Source organism: Pleurodeles waltl, chromosome 7 (genome assembly GCF_031143425.1).
Source record: "Pleurodeles waltl isolate 20211129_DDA chromosome 7, aPleWal1.hap1.20221129, whole genome shotgun sequence".
In the NCBI taxonomy this organism is placed as follows: domain Eukaryota; kingdom Metazoa; phylum Chordata; class Amphibia; order Caudata; family Salamandridae; genus Pleurodeles; species Pleurodeles waltl.
Window position 1 is genome coordinate 109,534,746 of NC_090446.1, and position 22,635 is coordinate 109,557,380.

Consider the following 22,635-nt stretch of genomic DNA (forward strand, 5'->3'; position numbering starts at 1 on the left):
TTAATGCCTTGTCTTTAATTCTTGGTCCTTGAGGTTGGAGCATGGATGGCAGGCAGAAGCTACATGAAAACTCGGCTCATGTTGAGCTAGAGGTGCCAAGAGGACCTCGAGCTGAGCCAGCAAGACATTTCACTAGACCCTGGCCTGAGCTTTCAGTGGCTCACCCAGTTCTACTAAGAACCCCAAAAAGGTGTGCCCGCCAACATCTCCCCTTCAGCGTACTTCCTGATTTGATGCAGTGCCTTGAGTTACAGTGTGGTGCATCTTTCATGAAGTTCATGATTCCTATCTCAAGTGCCTGAGGTTCAAAACACCTGTCAGCTATAAAATGTGAAATGTAAACACGGTGAACTGACAGCCCATAATGGAATTTGAATGACATCTTCAAATGAAAATATGCCATTTAATACTTCCGGAACACACGTCTCGTCTTACTTCAGATATGTTCCTCTTGTGTCACAGTGTCAGCACCATCTCACTTCTCAGTTTTGGAAAGGGCCACCCTTAATACCACTATTCTTCAACTACTACAATGGTCCTCCCTGTGGAAGAGCCTAGAAGCCTCTAGTGTCTCATCATGGGGTTTTTGGGTCCTCTCGAGAATACTAGTGACTCCTATGGAAGTGGGAATCACAAAGCGCTACAGACACTGGCAAGCTAAATTACCCATTGATAGCCTTTGTTAGTCTTTGGGTTAGAAACATCTCGTTTAAAAAAAAAAAAAAACGTATTATTTGCTTCAAAAGAATTTTGTTGCAAAAGTATTTTTGCAAGTCATTTCTCCAACTATAAGTGAATTCTTAAAGGGATTTTCTTCCTCAAAAACTTAATTTTGGGACTTATCTATATATAGGAAATATTTGGAATCTTAACAAAGTTTGCAAAGTGAAAGCTTCACATCTTCACTCATGCCCTTCTCTTAAATGTTAACTATAGAGGCGTCATCTTTTTCTATGTATATATTCTGCACAGAATCACTCAATTCTACGTTGTTGAATACTTCTCTCCTCCCCATGGGTGCAGGGCCTTGGAACTGTTCTCCAATTGCTCTCCAAAAGGTAATCTAAGGAGACTCGGGTGGGGTGGCGGGGGTGGTAGTTATTTAGATATTGTGGACACTTTTCCCCTCTGTCCATGACTGGCACTGCCTCAGGGAGGGCGAAAGGAGCAAGGGCAGTGGACCTAGCTTCCACCGGTGATGCATGCGCAGTGGCTCCATGTGGAAGCCACTGAACCCTAGATATTGCTGTATTTTATAATTCAAACAGCAGCCAGGGGACCCGTTTCCTTCTTTGCACTAGGACTCATAACACAATGGCTGTGCTTCTGAGGAAGGGAAGGCATCACAACAGTTTTGGTACCTTACACTGACATGGCATTCCTGTCATTAGCTTCAATATTTTCAAAGATAGATTACCACAGCTGGGGACCTTCTTTGGAAAAAATACAACTAATGTCCATCATATTCTAGGAGTTTTCTTCTAAAGCACAGTTGACATTTATAGACCTTCTTTTAGGTCTAGCCCAAAAGCACAGCTGTCAGGCGATCTATTATGATCAAGTATTTTAAATATTACAGATTGTGCCCTGCACAGATCAGCATTTATCTCTAGCTCTTTGGGGTATTATTAGGCCTCCTATGGAGTGCTTGTATTATAAAGCACGATGAACTATTTTAGCCCTCAAATGTACACACTAGTATCACAGATTAAATTCTTGTAGATGCATTGTACACAGAAAGCAAACATTTTTGTTTTACTTTTTTTCACTGCATCAGACTTTTTTTAAATGTATCACTCAAACCTATTTTCTTTGTCCTTGCTTGTTCTGTCTGAAAAAGCTATAGTTTAACATGACTGACTCAGACTGGGAAGCATCCCTAGGGAAGCAGTTAGAGGGGCTCCCATCCATAGGATGTCTGCTCCAGTGCCATTCCTGTCAGTGTCAAGTGCACCAGAAAGGTTTGACATGCAGGTTAAAGAGGCAAGGGAACAGGCAAGAGAGCGACAGAGCATCCTCCAATATTGTGGTGACTACCCCAATACCTTCCACTGCTAAATAATGTCCTCAGACTTCTTTGTCTTAAAAGAACCAGCGAAACCAAAAAGAGGTGGGGTTTAAATTATGCCACATTGGGAACTGGTTAGCTAACACTTCTCGATACATCAATGAGTGCTCGACACCAATCAGCACCCTCTCACAGTCAGACTGGATTCAAATGGAATAACGATAAACATCCTCATGCACCACACACACACAAAAGTGATCAATACCAGTAGACACAATACATTATGTAACTCTGACTTCCCAATCAATATTCTCATGCACCCTTAGAGGGAAGTGATGACATACCTATTCAAACTGCTACACACCAACACAGACCAATCAAATCTGCTACACACCAACATACACCAATCCAAACTGCTGCACATCCACATAGACCAATCCAAACTGCTACACACCAACATAGACCAATCCAAACTGCTGCACATCCACATAGACCAATCCAAACTGCTACACACCAACATAGACCAATCCAAACTGCTACACACCAACATAGACCAATCCAAACTGCTACACACACCAACATAGTAAAACAAGCATTTGCAATGAAGGGGTCTCGCATTACGTCGAGTTAGAGCTATTAGCGTTCTAGACTCCTAACTGGACTTTTCTTGCCACATTAAATGAAAAAAAAAAAGAGCGCGGTCGCACTGCAAAGTAAAGAGAAAAAAATAGTCCAGAAACCATACGGAAACATGGAGCCTCGTAAGTTTCCAGTAGTTTACCGGTGCTCTCGAGGAGGGCTAAACACCGGAAAAGGCCTTATGTATGCATGCCTTTCACGAATGAAAACAAGCGGATTTTAAAAGGCAAGTCCATGAACCAATGAATGTGACTGACGTAACATGGGCGTGGTTAGAATCCCCCTAAAGAGAGATTAGGAGAGGGACGGAGTGCTTTGCTCTAGCCTCTAAAAATAATACAGGTGTATGTCTTTAAGTAGAAGACTCTGTGTGTTTTTATTTTAAGAATTTGTTCACATTTTTTACTCTTCTCTATGATCTCCATTGCTAAAAACATTTTTCTGAATTTGGAATTTACTAGAAGAACCTTTTTCTTTGACATTGCAGCAACAAGTAACTCATTAGCTGGATTGATTTCTGTATACTAACCAATCATATAGCATCACTGGCCTGAGCATTGTTTCATAGTCACAATCGGTATCACTTTATAAAATTAAATTGAATTTAGTAAAAATCAGAAGTGGGGAAGAAGATAGAGCAGAAATTTCAAAATATAATTTAATTAGAGGACCACTTATAATGCTAATGTTTGGGTGAAGTCAGAATCTCCTATAGAGGGCGTCTCCCTTGTGTTGCTTTAAACTCATATAGATGTCATCTTTATCTTCACAGGAACCAGCCGCCTAAAGCTGACGGTACTATCAGAGGACAGACTGCAGATGAAGTGGAAAGAGACAGAAGGCAACATGAATGGATACAAGGTCCGCGTCAAGCCAATGGCAGGTATGTGCCGCAGAAGAGGCTAAAGCAAGTATCATGCACGACTGGTCCAAATGTTTAGTTTAATGTACGGCAATTTCTTCAAACTGTGTCCGCCTTCATGTAAGATTATTTCATTGGATGCCCCTCAATGAAATTCAATTTCTATAAAAAAGTATAAAATTATTTTGCAGTGGTGGTTTTCAATGTATCACGATGCACATATACAAAGTGAAGCTTAGTAAACAATTCTAATGTTTTACGTGAGTATACAGGGTTCTAGTGGATATTAAAATAAATCTTCAAACCTAATTGTATATCTTACTTTTCTCACTCTCAATCCCATATGTAAAATTAAAAAACTAATATTATAAATGAAAGAACCAAAAAGTGTAAGGGTCTTTAAACAGGGCATAACTAATTTTGACAAAATTGCTATTCATGTTTGTATTTTATTTTGCCCCAGTATCACACCTAGCTGGCAAATGACCCAATATCACGTGTGTGTTCTGCAGCAAGCCATGCCTGGCTTTTTAAAGAAAAAGTACTATACATGCTGGAATTTTTCACCTGTATTTACAATTTTAAATGCAAAATTAGAAGCCTCAAAAGGCAAAGCAATGCTGGCAGAAATACCAGCACTGTCTTAAGATGTTTCACAAGAAATGCGCCCATTTTTCAGCTCTGAACCTGTTTAATAATCGAACACTTATGTTTAGTTGTAACCTTTAAAATAAGTGATTGAATATCCACAGCATTATTGTTTATCAGAAGTGAGGGAGTAAGATTTTGAAGAAAATAAATGGTGGCACAAGTGGCCTATTACAGAGTAGGGCAGGGCCACTAAATTTTCCTTCATGAAAATCACAGCAATAATTCCAGGATGATCTTTTTCTGCCTTCAACAGGGCATATTATGTTCTCCTCTTGGCCACAGCTTGGAGCTCCCTCACTCCATCAACAGAAATTGACACCCTAGGGGGGCCTACATCACAGTTTGAAAACCTTTTTTTTAAATAACTTTTAGCCATGTTTCAAAGCAGCCATGTCGCTCTATAACATAGTTAAAATACATTTGCAAAGTCAATAGCTCTCACATAGGCGTGTCCTGTTGGCTTTGGCAATGCTTGTTTGTATCCTGTGAAGGCCCAGCAAGTTTCGAAACACTGTTACTGAGCCTTTGCCACTTTTTGCAGTGCACTGTCAGGAGCTCAGTACAGCAAGCTGTGTCTTTTTTTTAAAGGGCTCTATTCTAAATTCAAGATGGCTGCCTCTTTCAATATTCCTGTAACAATCACAAAAAACATTCAAACACATCCACACCTGCCCAATCATGCTTTTTGGTGTTTTTTTCAATAGGGATTTACAAAAAAGCATTAGCAGAGGAGAAAGTTTGCCAGCCTGCTCTTCGCCTGTGGGTTTTGCAAGTGCTTGTTTACTGTATGCCTTATTTGTGTAACAATTCAGGTAAATAGTCACTAATCTATGAAAAAACACTTCCATTGATCAAAAGCTTAAACTATAAATATGTTACCAAATCGTCTACAGAACTTTTCTGTAATCCCATGAATTCTTTCACACTATGACAAGGCTGTTGCTCTCTTTCTCCTGACTATGAGGAATGCGAAGAAACTTTCGGCAGTTTCAATATTTGCTTATGTAGAATAATGTCATGTAGTTACCAGGGTGACCCAGGAAGGGCGAGTACGATCAAGTTATAGATGAGTCTTTAGTTGAGAGATGTCATCAATTAACCGCGTGACAGACAGTGAATTCACATTTCTTATTACGTGACCCACAACGATTCCTGCCTTACACTGATATAGTGATGCTGAATTTGGAATTATCCAGAATTACTGATATTGTGGGGTGCAGTTATTTCGAGGACCGGTATTACTCAAGTCTGTGCAAAACATTTGTTATGTATGAGAATGTACAATTTTTCCAAATGCTCTACCCACAATCTTTGCAGATCCCAGATCTCAACACTGGGGGCCATATTTACAAGCGGCCTGGGCCACTGGTTCGTTGCTGTGTGTGGTGCACCGGCAACGCACGCTGCTGACCCATATCTACTAGGCCACACAAAGCGACTCTGCATGGCTTTACAAGGCCTTGCAGATATGGAGAAAGGCAACGCAGCGCAAGTCGGTGCATTGCCTTACTTTGCTTCAGGGAGGCGCTTCCATGGTATTCCCATGCAACATCCATGGATTTTGATGCATTCCCAGATTTACAAGGTTTTGTGAACCTGGGAATGTGTCAAAAGCCTACGCCACCCCAGGGGTAGCGTAAGAGTGACGCCACACGGAGAAATATCTTTACTTCTCCCTGTTTTTTCCTCTTTCTGCAGCACACATAGAAGGAGGAAACTGCCTCCATTGATTGGTTTTGGGCAGGAAGGTGTCCCTTCCCGCATAAAAAGAAAACCCCCCACAATGCAGGAACCCTTGCACCATGGTGCAAGGGTACCTGTGAAGGCGAATGGCAGCAATTTGTGCGCCAGCGCAGAAGGAGAGGACAGAAATGCACCATATCTTGAAGCCATGGCACATATCAGCCCTTTCCGATGGTGCAGGGTGGCACAGAAAGGCACAGATTTTGTTACAAGGGCTGCAGGCCCTCCTTTATTCTACTTGCACATTAGACGTTAATTTTACTACCAGAGCAGAAGATCCTCGAACAGACATTAAAATGTTGAGAGCTGCACAACAGATATTGTCACATGATAGTTTAAGTAGTGTGATTCAAATGGATATGAGGCCTAATGTCTAAGAGTCATAAGTGTCCTTCTAGAGAGTCTGACCATCATTTTAAACTCATTAGGTCTCACCTACCAGACAGCACAAGCTGTCTGTTTGTGAAAGGAACATTAGTCAGCTTACAGTGGGCTTTGGGTCCTCCTACTGCTTCACATTACCAAGCTTTATTGTCACTTTCATTTTCTTGCCTTTTATTCATTAGCTTGGGTGGGCTTCCTTTCCTCTTCCTTCCTCTTTTAGTGTTTGTTCCTCCTCTGGAGTATGGCCTCATTAACTGTGTCCTTCAATGCTTTTTTCTTTTTAGTTAAGCACTCCATGAGAATGCATGTTTTTTCCAGCTGCCTCCCTTGCGTACACCTCTTCTGCCCATTCTTGCAAGTCGTTTTGCTGTCCCTCTCTAGCTCATTGGCTTCATGCACACCTACTTCGTATTATGCTCACCCTCATGAGCTTCTACCCCTGCAATGGTTTCTCGTCCACGTGCTTCTCTCCCATAGCTCCACATTCTTCTTCCCCCACATATTCCCTCGGAGGTGCATCCTACCGGTGCCCCTAAAGGCTTTCTTCCACCCTACCTGTGTTGCTTTCACATCCCCACCATTCCTGTTGCTTCCCTCCCCACTCCTTGTGGAAAAATAATAGTAAATGACTTGGCCAGGCAGCTTTGGCATTCAAAGAGGAGGTGAAGTTTAGCTGGTAAAGTTTAAAAATAAAATTTGCAAAGTTACAAAGCATTGAGCTTTGCATGCCGCTCACCTCTAGGGAGGTCTCTCTCTTTTGACAATAAAATGCTAGTCATATATGACTTTCCATGGACATGCATGGAAATGCACTTCTTTATTAGAAGCAAGCATTGTCAAAGCAAATTGGTCTTGTCTTTGGAACCTTTGGTTTTGCCAATGGTTTTTAACGATGCTGTACCCCATCACCTCGTTCTGCAGCATGGCTAAGGAGGAAACAAAAGCATTTGGAATGCAATGGGTCTCATGTTTTCTCAGGTTAGAGCTATTAGCATTGTAAATTCCAAACTTGACTTTTCTCGACACATAAATTGAAAATGAAAAGTAAAACAGTTGACATAAGCAAGCTGATTCAAAGCGCCACGGGTGCCATGAGCATGAGCGCGAAGGAGAGGCACAAAAGGAAAAAGAAGTTTGCTTATAGTCAAACGTATCAGCAAATGTGTATTACCCATGAAACAGGGTAGATGGCCAAGGTTGTAACAAAACTGCCCCAAGGAGCGACAAACGTAAAGCATTTACCAATGACAACAAAGGATTTTTGAAAGGCAAGTCCATGAACCAGTGATGGTAATGGATGTGCACTGGGCGTGGTTAAAATCCCACAGATAGATTGCAACATGTCAGAGCGCTTACACTCGACCTAAAATTGCTATGATGTCCCACAGCTGCTGCATCACTTTGTAATATTGTGCTCCATGCATGTATGCAAAATGACAGAGTTTTTATTTTTTAATTTACTGATCCTAGTTCGATTGGTAAACAAAAAATAGTAGCAAAAAATAGTAGCATGAACGTGTTTTTTCTTTCAAAAGCAGGATTGGGAGGTAACATAGAGGGCATAGATGAGGGAAGCAACATGGAGGGAAGTAACAGCGAGGGTGGGACGCGGAAGCAATAGGGGGGGATTAGAATCAAACTGGGGGGGCAGTGGACAGAAGCAATATGGAAGGAGTGGGGCAGAAGCAAAACCAGGGGCTTGGGTGGGGGAAGCAAAACGCAGGGCTCTGGGCGGAATGAACAGAGAGCATGCTGGAAGCAACAAGGGAGGAGTGGGGACAAATGCACAACATGGACGAGAGAGTAGCGTGAAGCATGATGGGAAGAGAAGCACATGCTTGGTTTCAAATTGTATACCCAGTTCATGTGAGTTCATCATGGCTAAATGTTGCATGACATAATTTCTGTTGATGTTGTCGAGGTCAAAAGTCCATGTGACGTCACTTCCGGTGTTGCCATGTGAGTAAAAGGCTGAACAATTTTACTTCTGGTGAGTGTGGTATAATGAGATCATGGCTTTTCTGCCAACAGGTGACACTGAACAGGAGGTCATGCTGAAAACCAAGATCCCCAAAGCAACTGTGGGAGGCCTGAGCCCTAGCAAGGAATACACGCTGCAGATATACATCCTCAATGGATCCCAGGAGGCCCTGTTTGCCAAAAGAAAGTTTGTTAGTAAGTATGCAGCACCCATGTCAAGTGGGCCGAAAGACACCTTTGAGAGGCTTCTGGGTTACCTGGGATCAGCTGCGCCCCTCTCAAGGACTCTGTGGCTATGACTAGCAAAGACTGCCATAGGGTGGAAATCAAACAAAAGTTTAAGGAATGTGAGTTATTTCAAAGTGCGCTGTTGTCTTCTTGTTCGTAGGGCACTATACAATGAGATACAAGATGAAGTTCACAACTCTGCAGGAGTGCATTGTCATATGCAGGGTGGATTCCTGCAGGAACCTCAGAGATCTCCTCAGTGATGTTGTATAGTGCTTTTATTTTCTTGTAGGAACTCCAGACCTGTGCTCAGGGCATGTATGCACCAGGAGACTTGCAGGAAGTGCAGAAATCTGCATGACGCCTTTATCTCATCTGCGGGATGCTGCAGGAACTTCAAAAATAGGAACTGGTTATTGTACGTGGAATCCGTTTTTTTTTTACACCAAAAATGTGTGGGTTCAGGGCACTGTCACCCGCATGAGATTTTAAGGGAACTATTGAAATAGAACGAGAACATTGTGGCATGCACCGGAGCGGCAGCAGGAACTTCAGAAAGCTGCATGAAGGAGTTGCCTACTGCATTTCGTAGATATCCACAGGAGATTATGTAGTGCAGGGCAGTTTCTATAGGTACTCCAGAAATTAGCTCACGTCATTAAACACTGCATGTTAGAATTTTGCAGGAACCTCCCTGAAATGGACAAATTACATGGGTACATTGTGCCGTGCACTGTGGAGTCCTGCGCGAACTGCAGAAATCAGTATGTGGACTGTCAGATCATGCATGCGCTGCCGACATCTGCACACAAACTTTGGGCCTTGCTTAGGAGGCCCAAGAGGCACACCGCGCCACCAGAACGTCATTTTTTTCACCCTCTGGTGGCGCAGTGTGCCAGCCCATATTTACAAGGCCGCGCAAAGCCACCTTGCATAGCTTTTCATGGCCTTGTAAATATGGACCCCTTGGCGTCCCATGGATGTTGCTTGGGGTGTTCCCACGCATACCCCATGAAACAGGAAGGAATCCTACGCATCTCCAGATTTACAAGTCTGGGAATGTGTCAGAATCCTGCGCCACCTCTGAGGTGGTGTTAGAGTCACTCAACGGGGAAAAATCTCTTTATTTCTCACCGTTTTTCCCCATTTCTATGTGCGCTGCATTTTACAGCACACGTAGAAAGAGGAAAACACCTCTTGTGGTTGTTTTTGTGCAGGAAGGTGTCCCTTCTTACACAAAAATATTCATCCCCACATGGCAGGCACTCTTGCACCATGGTGCAAGGGTGCCTGCGTTTGCACTAGCCAGCAATTTGTGCACCAGCGCAGGGGGAAGGACAGAAATGCGCTTTATCTACAGCGCATTTCTGTTCTTTCCTGGTAGCATAGGGCGACACAACAAGGGACTTGCTGCTCCGCCTTGCGCCACAGGCCTCATAAATCAGACCCTTTGTGTACAACTCTGTCACATCCTACAAGAATGCAGAAATCTGCATCCAGACTTTGTCTCAGGCACCTTGGGATCCCTCAGGAACGGCGGAGATCTGCGTCTGACCTTTGTCAGTCCTTCAGGAAATGCAGAATTCTGCATGATGGCTTTTTTCTAAAGCACTGTTGGATCCTGCAAGAACTACAGAAATATCTACTGGAGATGTATAGGGAAAGGTATTTTCTGCAGGAACCAGCAAAACATGTGGAACAGGGCAGTGTTTATCGGGTAGGGTCTTCAAGGAATTTCTGAAATAGACACATGAAAATTGTCTTGGGCACCATTGAGTCGGCAGAAACTCCACAAACATGCTGAGGACGTTGTGTAATGCATCTCACAAACTGAAATATTCAGGGCAGTTTTTTTCATGACCTCTAGAAAGGAGCTTAGGTCATTGTGCAACATGTTTGGGGTTTTCAGGAACTCCTGAAAAGGACCTGCCAAATAATGCGTCTCATCCACTGTGGAATCCTGTAGGGACAGCAGACATTTCCATGCAAGCTCTGCTTCACACACTGAAGTATCCTGCAGGTACTGAAGAAATCTGCATGCATTCTGAGTCTAATACATAGTGTGCAGTGCTCCTGCAGGAATGAACTGTGGAAATACGCCTGTGTGCTTCGTCTCCTGCCCTGCAGGGATCCTGCAGGACCGTCAGACAGATCCACGAGGATATTGTCTACTGTCTCGTGAGCACGAGCTCCAGAAATGTGCTATAGTGCACGAGAGGCCTTCTGCTCTGAAGCATCGTGCAGGAGCCCCCAGAAAGTTGCCTGGGTGCAATGAATGGCTTTGCTGCCTGCACTCCGGGTACAGCCCGATCCCCGGCCCGCACATCCCTTGACAGAAGGGCAGACATTCCCCACATTCCCCCGAGTTCTGACGCCGACAAGAATCACTGCCTTGCGGGGCTTTCAACCTGAGCTGAAAAAACAATATTTACAATCTGTCTATTGATGTCTTCTACTGTCTGAGACATAACTCTTCACGGGGGCCCTTAAGACCACAACATGAGGTTTCTTCAAAGGTGTCTTTTTACAAAGATAAATGACTGACAGCTTGTAAACCTGGCCTCTCCCGCACCTCCCTGTCCCGTCCCATCTAGTCTGCACATTCTTCTTCCTGGTGTAACAAGCATTGGCAATGCCAATAGGTCTAGCTTAAGAATGAAAGTGACTTTTGTGTCAGTGGGCTTAGGCACTCGGTAACTCAACATACATGCAACCAGTCACTCATCTTTGTACTCGTGCATCAATTCATCCATCCACTGACTCATTCTTGTATTCACCCGTTGATACAACTGCAATAACAGACTCAACATGTGCAAGATAAATTAAAAGAACATAAGTAGAAAAAATATACTGCTGTCTAAATGCATGTGTTCTATTTCAAAACTAAATATAGCAGCAGCTACCCATTTTGGAGAGGAATTGTACATAGTCTATCATTGTGTTAAAGTTCCAGCATAGGCAGCTCATTTAGAACCAACATATTGGACATCTTAATAAAGAGTAAAACAATGATATACCATGCAGAATGTATTCTGTAACTGTCCCCTAGTTCAAAGAATGTGGTTACATGGGATACTGTGCACCGCAGATGAAATGAGAGCCAAGTAAGTGGACTGTTAGCACTGCCTACAGGGTTGTAGCATCCTCGTAATAAAACTTGAAAATAAAAAGAGAAGCAAAGAAATGAAAGGGAAACTGTAAAAGGAGAAATATGAAAACTAAAGGACTGGCCAACCGACCCTGACATTAAAGTGCACTTAGTTTCAGGTGAACGTGCACATATGATTGGTGAGGACAGAACCGTTACCCCATGGAGTGGCTCTTATGGATGCAAGAAATGTGTAAATGACAGACAGACCAATAGAAGAAGAGGGCTGACCTAAAGGCCCTCTATGTATATGTATTATTAACATATTTTTATTACAAGATCCTGTCAGTTAACTAAGCCTCTGGGGCCTTCCAAATAGATTCTATCAAGAATGTGGAACTCTAGGGTTACCGATATTGTAACCAGTAACGTTTCATGTAACAAAATAAATGTCTGCAGTCTTTAATACAGATAAATACTAATACGACCTTAAATACCTATTGGCTTTAACACATAATTTTCACAATCAATATATTAGACCTACATTGGTATAGGATTCATAAAAAATAGATCAGACCTATGGCATTTGCAATATATTTTCCTAGTGAGCTGCTTAGGCCTCTAGCTGTTATGATTGGCTTGTCGCTATAGACTGCTCAGGCCTTGTATAATGACTTTAACTTTTCAACATGGCATTCATTAGGCATAAAGTCATAACATTTTTAAAGAATACAAACTTACAGTTAGCAAAGGAAAATACTCTCTCTCTAAAACGTCATAACAAGGATTCTGACAGTGCAAATCTTCCCTACCCACGGTTTGTCAGATGGGGTAACCAGCAACAAAACCCTTGCCTGCTACAGTGACATGTGTGATGCCATGTAACTAAATATCTATCTGCAGGCTTTAATATATAGTCATAACAATCCACCCTTAAATGCATAGTGATTTTAACATATGCTTTTCACAATCAATAGGTCAGGTCTAATGCCTTTATTGTAACTTTTCAAAATAAAACATCAGGCCTGTGACCATAATCATTGGTTTCTCACTCGTATGCAACTCAGAAATACTTTGTTGGTCAGAAGCTTTCCCACAAGGTAACCATGAGGTATACCGTAAGTAACTGACAAAGTTTACAAAAATTCAGCTGTGAAAACCATATCAATTCCCTGGTAATAGAGCCCTATATGCATTGCAGCAGTAGCTCCTCCTCAATGGCGGATGAGCGTCGCCCCTCTGGCTCAGAGCAAGCAGCTGAAAAATAAAACAATATTTTATTATTGTTTTATTTTTCAGCTTCTGGCTGAGCCAGCGTGTGCAGGAAGGGGCGGGCCGGGCCATGGGAGGGAGGAGGAGTAGTGGTGTGCACTTAAGTGCGCAAGTCAGTTTGGCTGGCTATTCTAGGCTGGGCGAAACAGACGTGCAGTTAGGTTTCTCCAACCCAGCTATATTGCACAGCCAGGTTGGAGAAACAGCACAGGCTCCCTGTGCTCGAGCGAGCAGTATACCAGCCTGCTCTGGTCAATCCCAGTGCTGCTCTCATGTTTGGTAATAGCATGAGAGCAGCACGGGGATTGCGCAGGAGTCTCCGATGCTGTCCCAGGGACTGCTGGGACCAGCAAGCAGAGGATCGCGGGGTGGCTGGCAGCATCAGGTAAGTGTTTTATTTTCTTTATTATTAAACCCACACCCACACTCCCCCCATGCCCGCTCCATCTGTCCCACCACTTTTAATTTGTGTCGGCTGCCACTGATGCAGGCGTACCTTTTTTATCCCCCCCCCCCCACGTTTGTTCAGGTAGGTCACCAACAACTAAACCCTTGCCTACTATGATAATGTGTGGGATTGTGTGTAACAAAATACCTGCCTATGGATTTTAGCACAGTGTGCTAGCAATCCACCCTTAAAATCCTAGTTCCTTTAAGATATGCTTTGCACAATAAGTAAGGCCTACTTTCTTTGTCATAACTTTCCATGATAATCAGATTACACCTAACAAATATGAATTACATTTCCCAGTGAACTAATAAGGCCTGTAGCTTTTCCCCTTGGTTTGACACTATATTCACCACACAGAGTCCTACTGAAGTGCAATTAAGCTGTCAACCATAATACATGAAGTTATGGAATTACAATTGGAAAAACAATATACAACACTTCTCAATAGGTCGTAACAGGAATCATCACTGTGAAAATCTTCTGCTCCCAGGAATTGCTTGAGCAGGTGACCAACATCTAAACTGTTGTCTTCAATGGATATCTGGTAGGTAACATATAACAAAACACCTCTCCACAGCCTGTAACATAGTGGCATAACAATTGGCTGTTAGAGACCTTCCACTTTTCACAAAAAAGGCAGGCCTACTTTTTTTGTCAAAGCTTTAGATAATGAAGAGACCAAACCTATTAGTTCTGGTGTAACTTTTCTGAGCCCACCAATCAGACCTGCAGCTGTTTTCATTGGCTTGTCACCATAACCAACACAGGCCCACTGTACTAAGTGTAAACATTCCCACAAGGCAACCATCAGGAATGCAGTCATAAAATTACAAATGCATACAAAAGTACAGTTGGCAAAGTAAGAAAGCCAAATAAGGATTATTCTAGTGCATATCTTCATTTCTCATGGCTTGTTCAGGTGGGTCCCCAACAACAAAACCGTTACCTACTAAGGTAATCCATGTCATAAAATACTTGCCATAGGCTTTAACACGGTGTCATAATAATCCATCCTTAAAAGCATATTGCCAATTATACACTCTTTTCACAGTAAGTAGGTCAGGTCTACTAGCCTTCATAATAAACAGAACAACCCTATGAAATCAGTATGATTTTCTCAATGACTCAATATCACCTACACTCTTTGCCACTGTATTCATACCTTAACCAACATGGCCTATTCAAGTGAACATAAAATGGCAATCATCATGTATAGAGTTACAAAATTGTAAATACGTACAAAATACAATAAGAAAAAGAATTTACACCTCTTCTCAGTAGGGGCCAACCACCTCAGGGTTTTTCAGAGTGTGTGGCCCACCCGAGACACCATGCCTACTACGGTAATCTGCGAGACTGCATTTAACAAAATACCTGTTTGTAGCTTGTAACAAAATGTGATAGCACCAACTATTGAATGCTTACTGGCTTAAACACTTTTTTCACAATAAATACGCTAGAACAACTCTCTTTGTAAAGTTTTGTAAAAAGCAGACCAGACCTATGGCATTTCACATAAGGATCAGGCCAATATATTGTTATCATAGGCAACTCAAGCCTACTTTTTGAGAGTAACCTTTTCCACAAATTGTTCATCAGGTGTACTGCCATAAAATTAGAAAGGTATACAAAATTATTATTGGTTAAGCAATTATTATGTCTCCTTAGGGGCTTAACAAGGATCCTCACAGAGCAAATGTTCTATATCCACATTTTGTCACAGTTGGGTAACCAATGCAAGAAATCCATGCCTACTATGGTAATCTGTGAGATTCCATGTAACAAAATGTAGGCTTTAATATAAAGGAATAACAAGCCACCCTGAATGCCTTTTGATTTTAACCTATGCTTTTCACAAAAAATACGTCAGCCGGACTGACCTACTAACATTTCATAATAAACAGATCAGGTCTATAGATATGATCATTAACGTGCCACCATAACCAACTCAGTCGTGCTGAATTGAGTATAAGCTTTGACATAACCCAAAAAGTGAAATACAAGCATTATTTGTTAGAGGAAGCACAAATCCGGTCCAGTCAAATCTTGTACTCAGGGTAAGGAACCAACATGCGGGTGGAGCCTAAGCCCCTCTCTAAGTAGTACTCTGACAACTCTTTATTGTTAGTCACATAAGGCCAGGTATGGCCTGTCAAGATATAGTTAAACATCCATGTAGATTAGTGTAGCCCTGGACATCCCATACTGCCCTCAAACTCACAACTGCGTTCTGAACACTAGGGTTCGTGATGGAAGGGGTGTGCAGGGTTTGAAAAACAGCAATACATGCCTCCTGACTCCCCTCTTCCCATCTCTGCTGGTGCCACAGAAACACAAACACTGTAAATTATGTACTAGTGTAACACAAATTAGCAGCATTACAATGCAGCCTCCCACCTATAGGTCAAGGAACCAGTGCTGCGACTGGCACAGGCATCTGGATAAACAAACAAAATAATCACAGCTGTGTGGAGTGAAACCTCTTTTTTGTAGAAGAACACAACTTCTGTCCGATCAAAACATGTACTCCAGTCCACCAACATGTGGGTGGGGCAAAACCTCTCTCTTTAGTGCACCTAAAAGCTCTTTTTAGGTTGCTTACGTAAGACTTGGTGATAGCTGCGCTGTCAAGCCAGATCAAAACAATTACCATGGACCATAATAGGGAATGTTATTGGCATCTGTAGGTGTTAACCACCTTTATAATGTATTCATGTAGGCATTTCACATAGTGTTACATGTTTTCTCAACGTTACTTCTGACGTCAGTAACAGGTGTTTATGGGTTTGCTAGTGTCCAGTGACTAGTAGGGCATTGACCAGACTTGAAATTCACTAATACCTTTTAGAATGATATGATATGTTAGGATGTAATCCGACGTTTTATGTCATATTATGCTATTTGAGTCCTACTGTATGCAATGGTACGTTATGTAATATATGTACAGTATGTTATGATATAGTATGCTATGGTGTGTCATTGAAGGTTATGATAAGCTAATTTATGGTATGGTAAGAATGGTATATTATGTTGTCATGTGCTATTGTTTGTTAAGGTGCTATATGATATGGTAGTTATGATATATGCTTAGTTACATTATATGTTTTAATGTGCCACTGTATCTTATGGTATTGTCGACTGGGTACATTATAATATTGTATGTTATGGTATGTCAGTGTTTATTGTGTAAGCTATTGGTTATGATACTGTATGCTATGTTATCTTATGCTATGTTATAGAATTTCTTTGTGGGATGTTTGTTATGGTATAGGCTACAGTTTGTTATGGTTGTTTATGATTTGTTACGTTATATGTTCTATTGTGCTATAGTATACTATGTTATTATATGCTGGGGTATGTTATGATATAGTGTATTATGCTGTGAGTTATATATTTTGGTATGCTTTATATCTAATACTATTGCATGCTATGGTATGTTATGATATCATATGCTTGACTAAATGAGATATTCTAGCATTTAACTGTATGCTATGGTAATATAGATTCAGTTATGTTATGATGTATTTCATGGTGTGCTATTATAGGTTATGGTAAGAGTAGAACATTGGGTAACTGGTTGAGGGATGTGAAACACTACTCAAGCAGTCACCACAATTCATGTCAGGGTGAAATACAAGCAATCCCCATATTAACCTGTGCTTAATCCTCTGGTAGTTTAAAGTGTTTATGCAGCACTGCAAAAAGTAATAAGGTGAAAACACAACCCAAGAAAAATCTATGGGTGGGCGAAACTCACAGAGTTTCACTCAGTGGAATTCCGTGAATTTCCATAAAAACTCTGTGAGATTCAACGGAGTTCCACCAACGGATAGAAAATATGCACGTTGAGCTGCTCATGCTACAATTTAGTCCCAGTAGTGCGAGCAGCACTAAGAAATCAGCCCGAATAGTACCATATAATGCGCAAGAAGGCATGGCCATTCAAGTTCATTTTGCTGTAAAAATCGGCTTAAGCAAATGCAAATCTACTGCTAAATCAACCCTCTGACCACGACGGCTTGCGACTACCCACGTTAGGAAGTCCACTAGAAGCTGCCAAATCTTGTTTGCGCTGGCATTTCTTGTGGCTCGCTGTAAGAAAATTCCACTGTGTGGCGATCAGCAGAGTTTGGCTGAAACTCCACAGTACAAGAATAACACCAAGCCATTAAATTCCACCAAATCTGTGGGCAGAATGACACATTCTGCCCACCCCTGAGAAAATCCCACACCACTTTAGAAACATAGAGCCTGAGAAAAAAATTCTGTTTTTGGTGGGGGAACCTGCGAGGATCTGGGAGAGCGCTGTGATGGCCACTTCAAAAAGTTCCATTCGTGGTGGGGGAGGCAGTTTGGAGCTGGGAGAGCATCAGGGATGGTCACCGCTGTAATGTGAAGAACGAGCTCAGTGTCACAGATCGTCATCACTGTAGCAAAAAGATCCCGTCAGGCGTTGCAGACAGTTGTTGCTGGAGATTCACATTGGTGGTCACTGTAGGCTGTTGATGCTGTAGTACGAAGTGCAGATTTTGCGTTGCTGGTCGCTGTAGCATGAAGAGTCTGGTTCACCAAAGCTCTGCATTGGTGGTTGGTGCTGACGGAAAGATTTTGGCACAGATGGCACCCGTTCGTGGTTGCAAACAGCCGAAAGCTTCAGGATTTCTCCTTTTCTTGGACTGTGAGCTCAATTGATGCCACACCAAGTGTTCAGGCCCTGAGGGGCACCTCTTGGGGATCAGGAACTCACTCCAGCTGAGGCCAGAAGGGCTCAGGCAGATCCAGTTTCATGTTCAGGCAGCAGGTCAGCTGGGCAGATACAGGAAGGCCACTGGAGTTTGTTATGTCTCAGTAGCTCAGAACAGGAGGTCAGTCAGCTGACCTTTGGAGTCACATCAGCCTGGGATGATGAATGCAGATCCAGTCATTCTTCTCAGCAAGCAGGGCACGCCGCAGGCAGCAGCGCAGGAGGGTGGCCTTCTGTAGTATCCACAGGTCTGGGAATGTACTGAAGAGTTGGGTCTGAGGGTCCAATATTTATCCTTGGTGTCAACTTTAAAGTAGGAGAAATTTCTAGAGGGTCCCATAACCCAGGGTGTTTGAAATTGCCTTCATCCCTGCCCTGGCCCTAGCTTGTCTGGGGGGACAATAGACTAGTGAGAAACCATTTGTGTGTGTGAAAAATGAATTTAAGCATCTTTCACTACCATGATATGTAAAAGTTAGAAGTACATATCCAGTTTTCTATATTTGCTGCTCCCTGACCATTGGGCTGTTTAGCGCCTACCCTGCAGGGTGATGTTTAATGAATTAAAAAAGAAAGTTTAGGACAGGCAAAAGGTTTGTTGTGCAAGGTCGAAATGGTAGTCTAAACTGCACACAGAGGCTGCAGTGGCAGGCCTGAGACATGGTTAAAAGGGCGACTTAAGTGGGTGGCACAACTAGTGCTGCAGGGCCGCTAGTGGAACTTAATTTACATTCACAGCCCCTGGGTACATGTAGTAGCAGCTTATTAATGACTTGCAAGTAAATTAAAAGTGACTATTGGGTGTAGAAGAGAGAACACAAATACATTTGCACTGATTAGCAGTGGTAAAGGGCTCAGAGGCCTAAAGTCAACAAAAAATGTATTCAGAAAATAGGACGGTGAAGGCAAAAGTTTGAGGATGACCCTGCACAGAGGGCCAAGTCCAAAAGCAAGCTATTGTATCTAATAATATTGCATGCTATGATATGTTAAGATAGCATATGCTTTGTTGCATTATATGTTATAGTGTGTTACTGTATTTTATGGAAATATGTTCCACAGTATCTTATGTTTTAGTGGTTATGGTGCGCCTTTGTATTTTATTAGAAGCTATTGTATCTTATGGTAACATATGCTGTGGTAGGTTTTGATATAGTATGCAATTGATCTATTGTTTTTTATGATGTACTTAGGAATAACATTTTTTGCAAAATGGTCAAGGAACGGAATTAATGGGGGAAACGCTAGTCTCTAGCCAATTATTCTGTCCCAATCTAAGTTAAGATATGATTCTAGCAAGAGTGATAGGAAGGCAATCGACAGTCACACATACGTGCGTGGTGTGTTTATGCTCATCCAGAAACATGTCAAATTCATGCAGGAATCTGTGTGCAAACACTAGTTATTGAATGTTATTTCCTAAAAATATGTATGTGCCATTTACAACTTAGATGAAAATTGGACAGTATTTTCTCCCTTCGGAGTACTGATACCTGTGGTACTGTAGTTGCTAATGGAGAGCAGGGCATACTGTGGAATTATGAGTGGGAAAAATAGTGAATTAGCAGAGAAATCTGGAATACTGCACTCGTTTCAATTGTGAAATCACATTTCCCGCCCGAATTGCACATGAACATTTCACCGGTGTGCACCAGGCAAAGTTCCAGGTCAAAAACTCAGTGCTTAATTTGAGCTAGTGTTTGCTGCTGCTAGGTTTCGGCAAGTAATTTTCAATAGCAGCACTTTCGAAAGACCACCACAAGGTGGCACTGTTTCTTTATTTCTTCGGTGAGCACGACCAGTTAATTTGCTATTTCAAACCATATTAAACATTAACAATACCATTTCGTCCAGGTCTTGCTTACAGGCTTGGAGTCATGGAATAGTGAAAATGGTTACACTTGTAGCAGTGGAGCGATTAGAAGTTGTGTTGGTACCTGCATTTCTCAGTTTGCGGGTGCAAACTGTAGTGACCTCCTGAAAAAATCGCTTCAGCCCTGGCTCTTACCTTTTCACAAATTAAGCACTGCAAAAACCACCTCCTTGCAGGTCCTGTGATCCCAACGAAGTTGACCCTTCTGTTCCTGGCTCCCTTGGATTTATTGGGGCATTCATAATAAGGTCCGTTAGCATCCTTCCGCCGCCTAACTCCAGCATTACCTGCTGTGTCGATTACGCCGGGGCAAAAAGTACACATACAAAACATTAAACCATATCCGCCCCACTCATAATGGGGTCAATAGTGTCTACGTAATCTCCAGCTCTCTCTTTGACCCGCAGTATAACCCCCCCTTGGGTATGTCTCGGACATTTTGAACTTTTTGCTGACTTTGCCCCCACACGGCTCCTGCTGGACTCTCATGGTAGGGGATGTCTGCTCTCCTCGCACAGCACTGAGGTTGCAGCTGTTTGGGAACATGTGGAAATGATATTTTGCGCTGCGAGCCCCGCAGGAAGCCTTTCATTACACACACGGTTGATTCCCACGGTGCAAACACCTGTGATGCCGGTGAGAACGCGGAAAGCGCCTGAGCCCTGAGAGAGGTCTTCAAAGGGCCGTCACGTGCACATCTGGAGCTCTTCCTGTGCACTGTCCCTAAACACATACATTATAACCCTGTATTTACTGCAAGTCCGGTCGAAGTCCGGCTTCCCGTCCCTGACTGCCTCAGGACTACTTAAAAACGCAGCTTTTCTCTCAGACACGTCTGTCTTTCAGCCTGACACGTGACTGACTTGACCCAGCCTTACAAGCCTCTCAGGGACTAATCACTCTATGCAATGACCGAGCTCCGTGTGTGCTGGGCTCCTTCTTCCTCACTACAGGCCACTACATTTATGATATAACTTATTTTTTTCAGAAAAAAATAAAAATATTGTACACAATTTGCTATGGAGTAGAATGATTTCTAAACTGTCACACACATACCATAACCTATTCAAACTTAGCAAACTACACACACGCTAATTTACATCTCTCATAGCATATACCTTACCACAGATAAGTTATATTCCTTAACACACAGTAGACTGCCATTTCACAACATATTATTTTAATGGCTTTTCCATAGCACCCAGAATTCTGTTGCCATGTCTTCGCAGCACTGCTGAAAACTCTCCACACGTTTTTAGTTTTTCTTCTTAGACCATCATGTGATGATATATTTTGGGTATCACAGTCCGATCCATCAATAGGGCCGTGTAAGGTAACTGATAATGTTCCCTACCTGGCTTGAAGATGGAAGTTAAATTAATTTGCAAAATTTGCAAAATTCCTGCTGGGCGTCTCATTGGTAATATTGCTTTCTTGGCACTGTTGATGTCTTGTGTGCTTGTTTAGTGCTTCTTATCACCGGCTGGCCCTACATGGCGCTAGTCTGATAAGCAGACCCCATCGATAGTGGTGGTGTGTTGGTAGAGTGTTTGTAGTGTTGCTTTTGTGTGAAGCGTGGTCTGTGCCTAACACAGGAGGGTGTAAGGCACATCGAGTCACGCCTTTATCTGCCGTTTCCTAATATCATTGGAGGAAGCCAGTACGAGTAATTGTAATCACGCTGGAGTAATCGGAGTAACTTTTGTAATTCCAAGAGCACATTTAGAGATCACAGGCAGCTGATCGCGCTCACTATTCGTGCTCTCCTGCATTTACCACTATTTCTTACTGGAAAATGAATCCTTGCGTCTGTTTTGGACGCAAGGGGTAATTTTGTTCAAAAAAATTGTGCTAAATGCTGTGACTAAATTGGGGAGAAATCCTTCCTAAAGAGAATATTTAGCATCACTTCATAGCGCAAAATGTATTGTTGCGCCATTTTGAAAGTGAGGGGCATCTAAGTATTATATACCGGGAGTGAGTTAGGGGAACATACTACCCCAAGAGCACATATTTGTGTTCTGTTGCATTTAGTGCTTTTCCTTAGCGCATAATGCATTCTGACGCACAGTATGGACATGAGGGGTCATTTTGAAAGGGTGTCTGTGTTGGGTGCAGGATTTTTTTTGTCCAGGAAGGGGCACATTCTTGCACAAAACAATCCTTGGAAGTATTTTCCTCTTTCTATGTGCATTTCCATGCAGAATGCTGCACAAATAGAGGAAAAAACAAGGGGAAATAAAAATAGTTCTCCTCTTTGCGCCACCCCTGGGGAGGCATAAGGTTTTGTTGCATCCCCAGGTTTAAGAGTGCTGGCAAATTTGGGGATGTCTCAAAATCCATGGGTGCTGCATGGGAGCACCCACGCCAATGCCCATGAAACTCCTCCCTAGCGCAGAGTGAGGCAAGGCAGTGATTTGTGTTGGCTTGCCTTACTCCGTATCTATGAGGCCCTTCAAAGCCACTTGGTTTGTGTCACCACTGCATCACAAAAAGTGGTGCAACACCGGCAGAAGAGACTCTTAAACATGCCTCCAGGTCTTTACAGCTCTTCAGACCCAGGGTAGTTGTGAAGCATCTATTCGCCCCGGGATTGGATGCCAGGGCGCGCTCATCTTCACAGAGAATTAAGTACTGCCAAGGATTGCCAGGAGAGGGTCAGTCTAGATGTGAGCGTCCTCCATTAGTAGTAGATGCAAAGCTTGAGCTGTA

The 22,635-nt window shown here is 42.6% G+C and overlaps 1 protein-coding gene across 1 annotated transcript in view; it reads left to right on the forward strand.

Annotated features, from left to right (window-relative positions):
* The window catches only part of COL20A1 (collagen type XX alpha 1 chain), a 371,828-nt gene that overhangs the window by 63,580 nt on the left and 285,613 nt on the right, over positions 1-22,635 (forward strand). The window contains exons 3-4 of the mRNA XM_069243200.1: positions 3,420-3,530; positions 8,319-8,462. Coding sequence (XP_069099301.1) covers positions 3,420-3,530; positions 8,319-8,462 — 255 coding nt within the window. The remainder of the gene's footprint in view (positions 1-3,419; positions 3,531-8,318; positions 8,463-22,635) is intronic.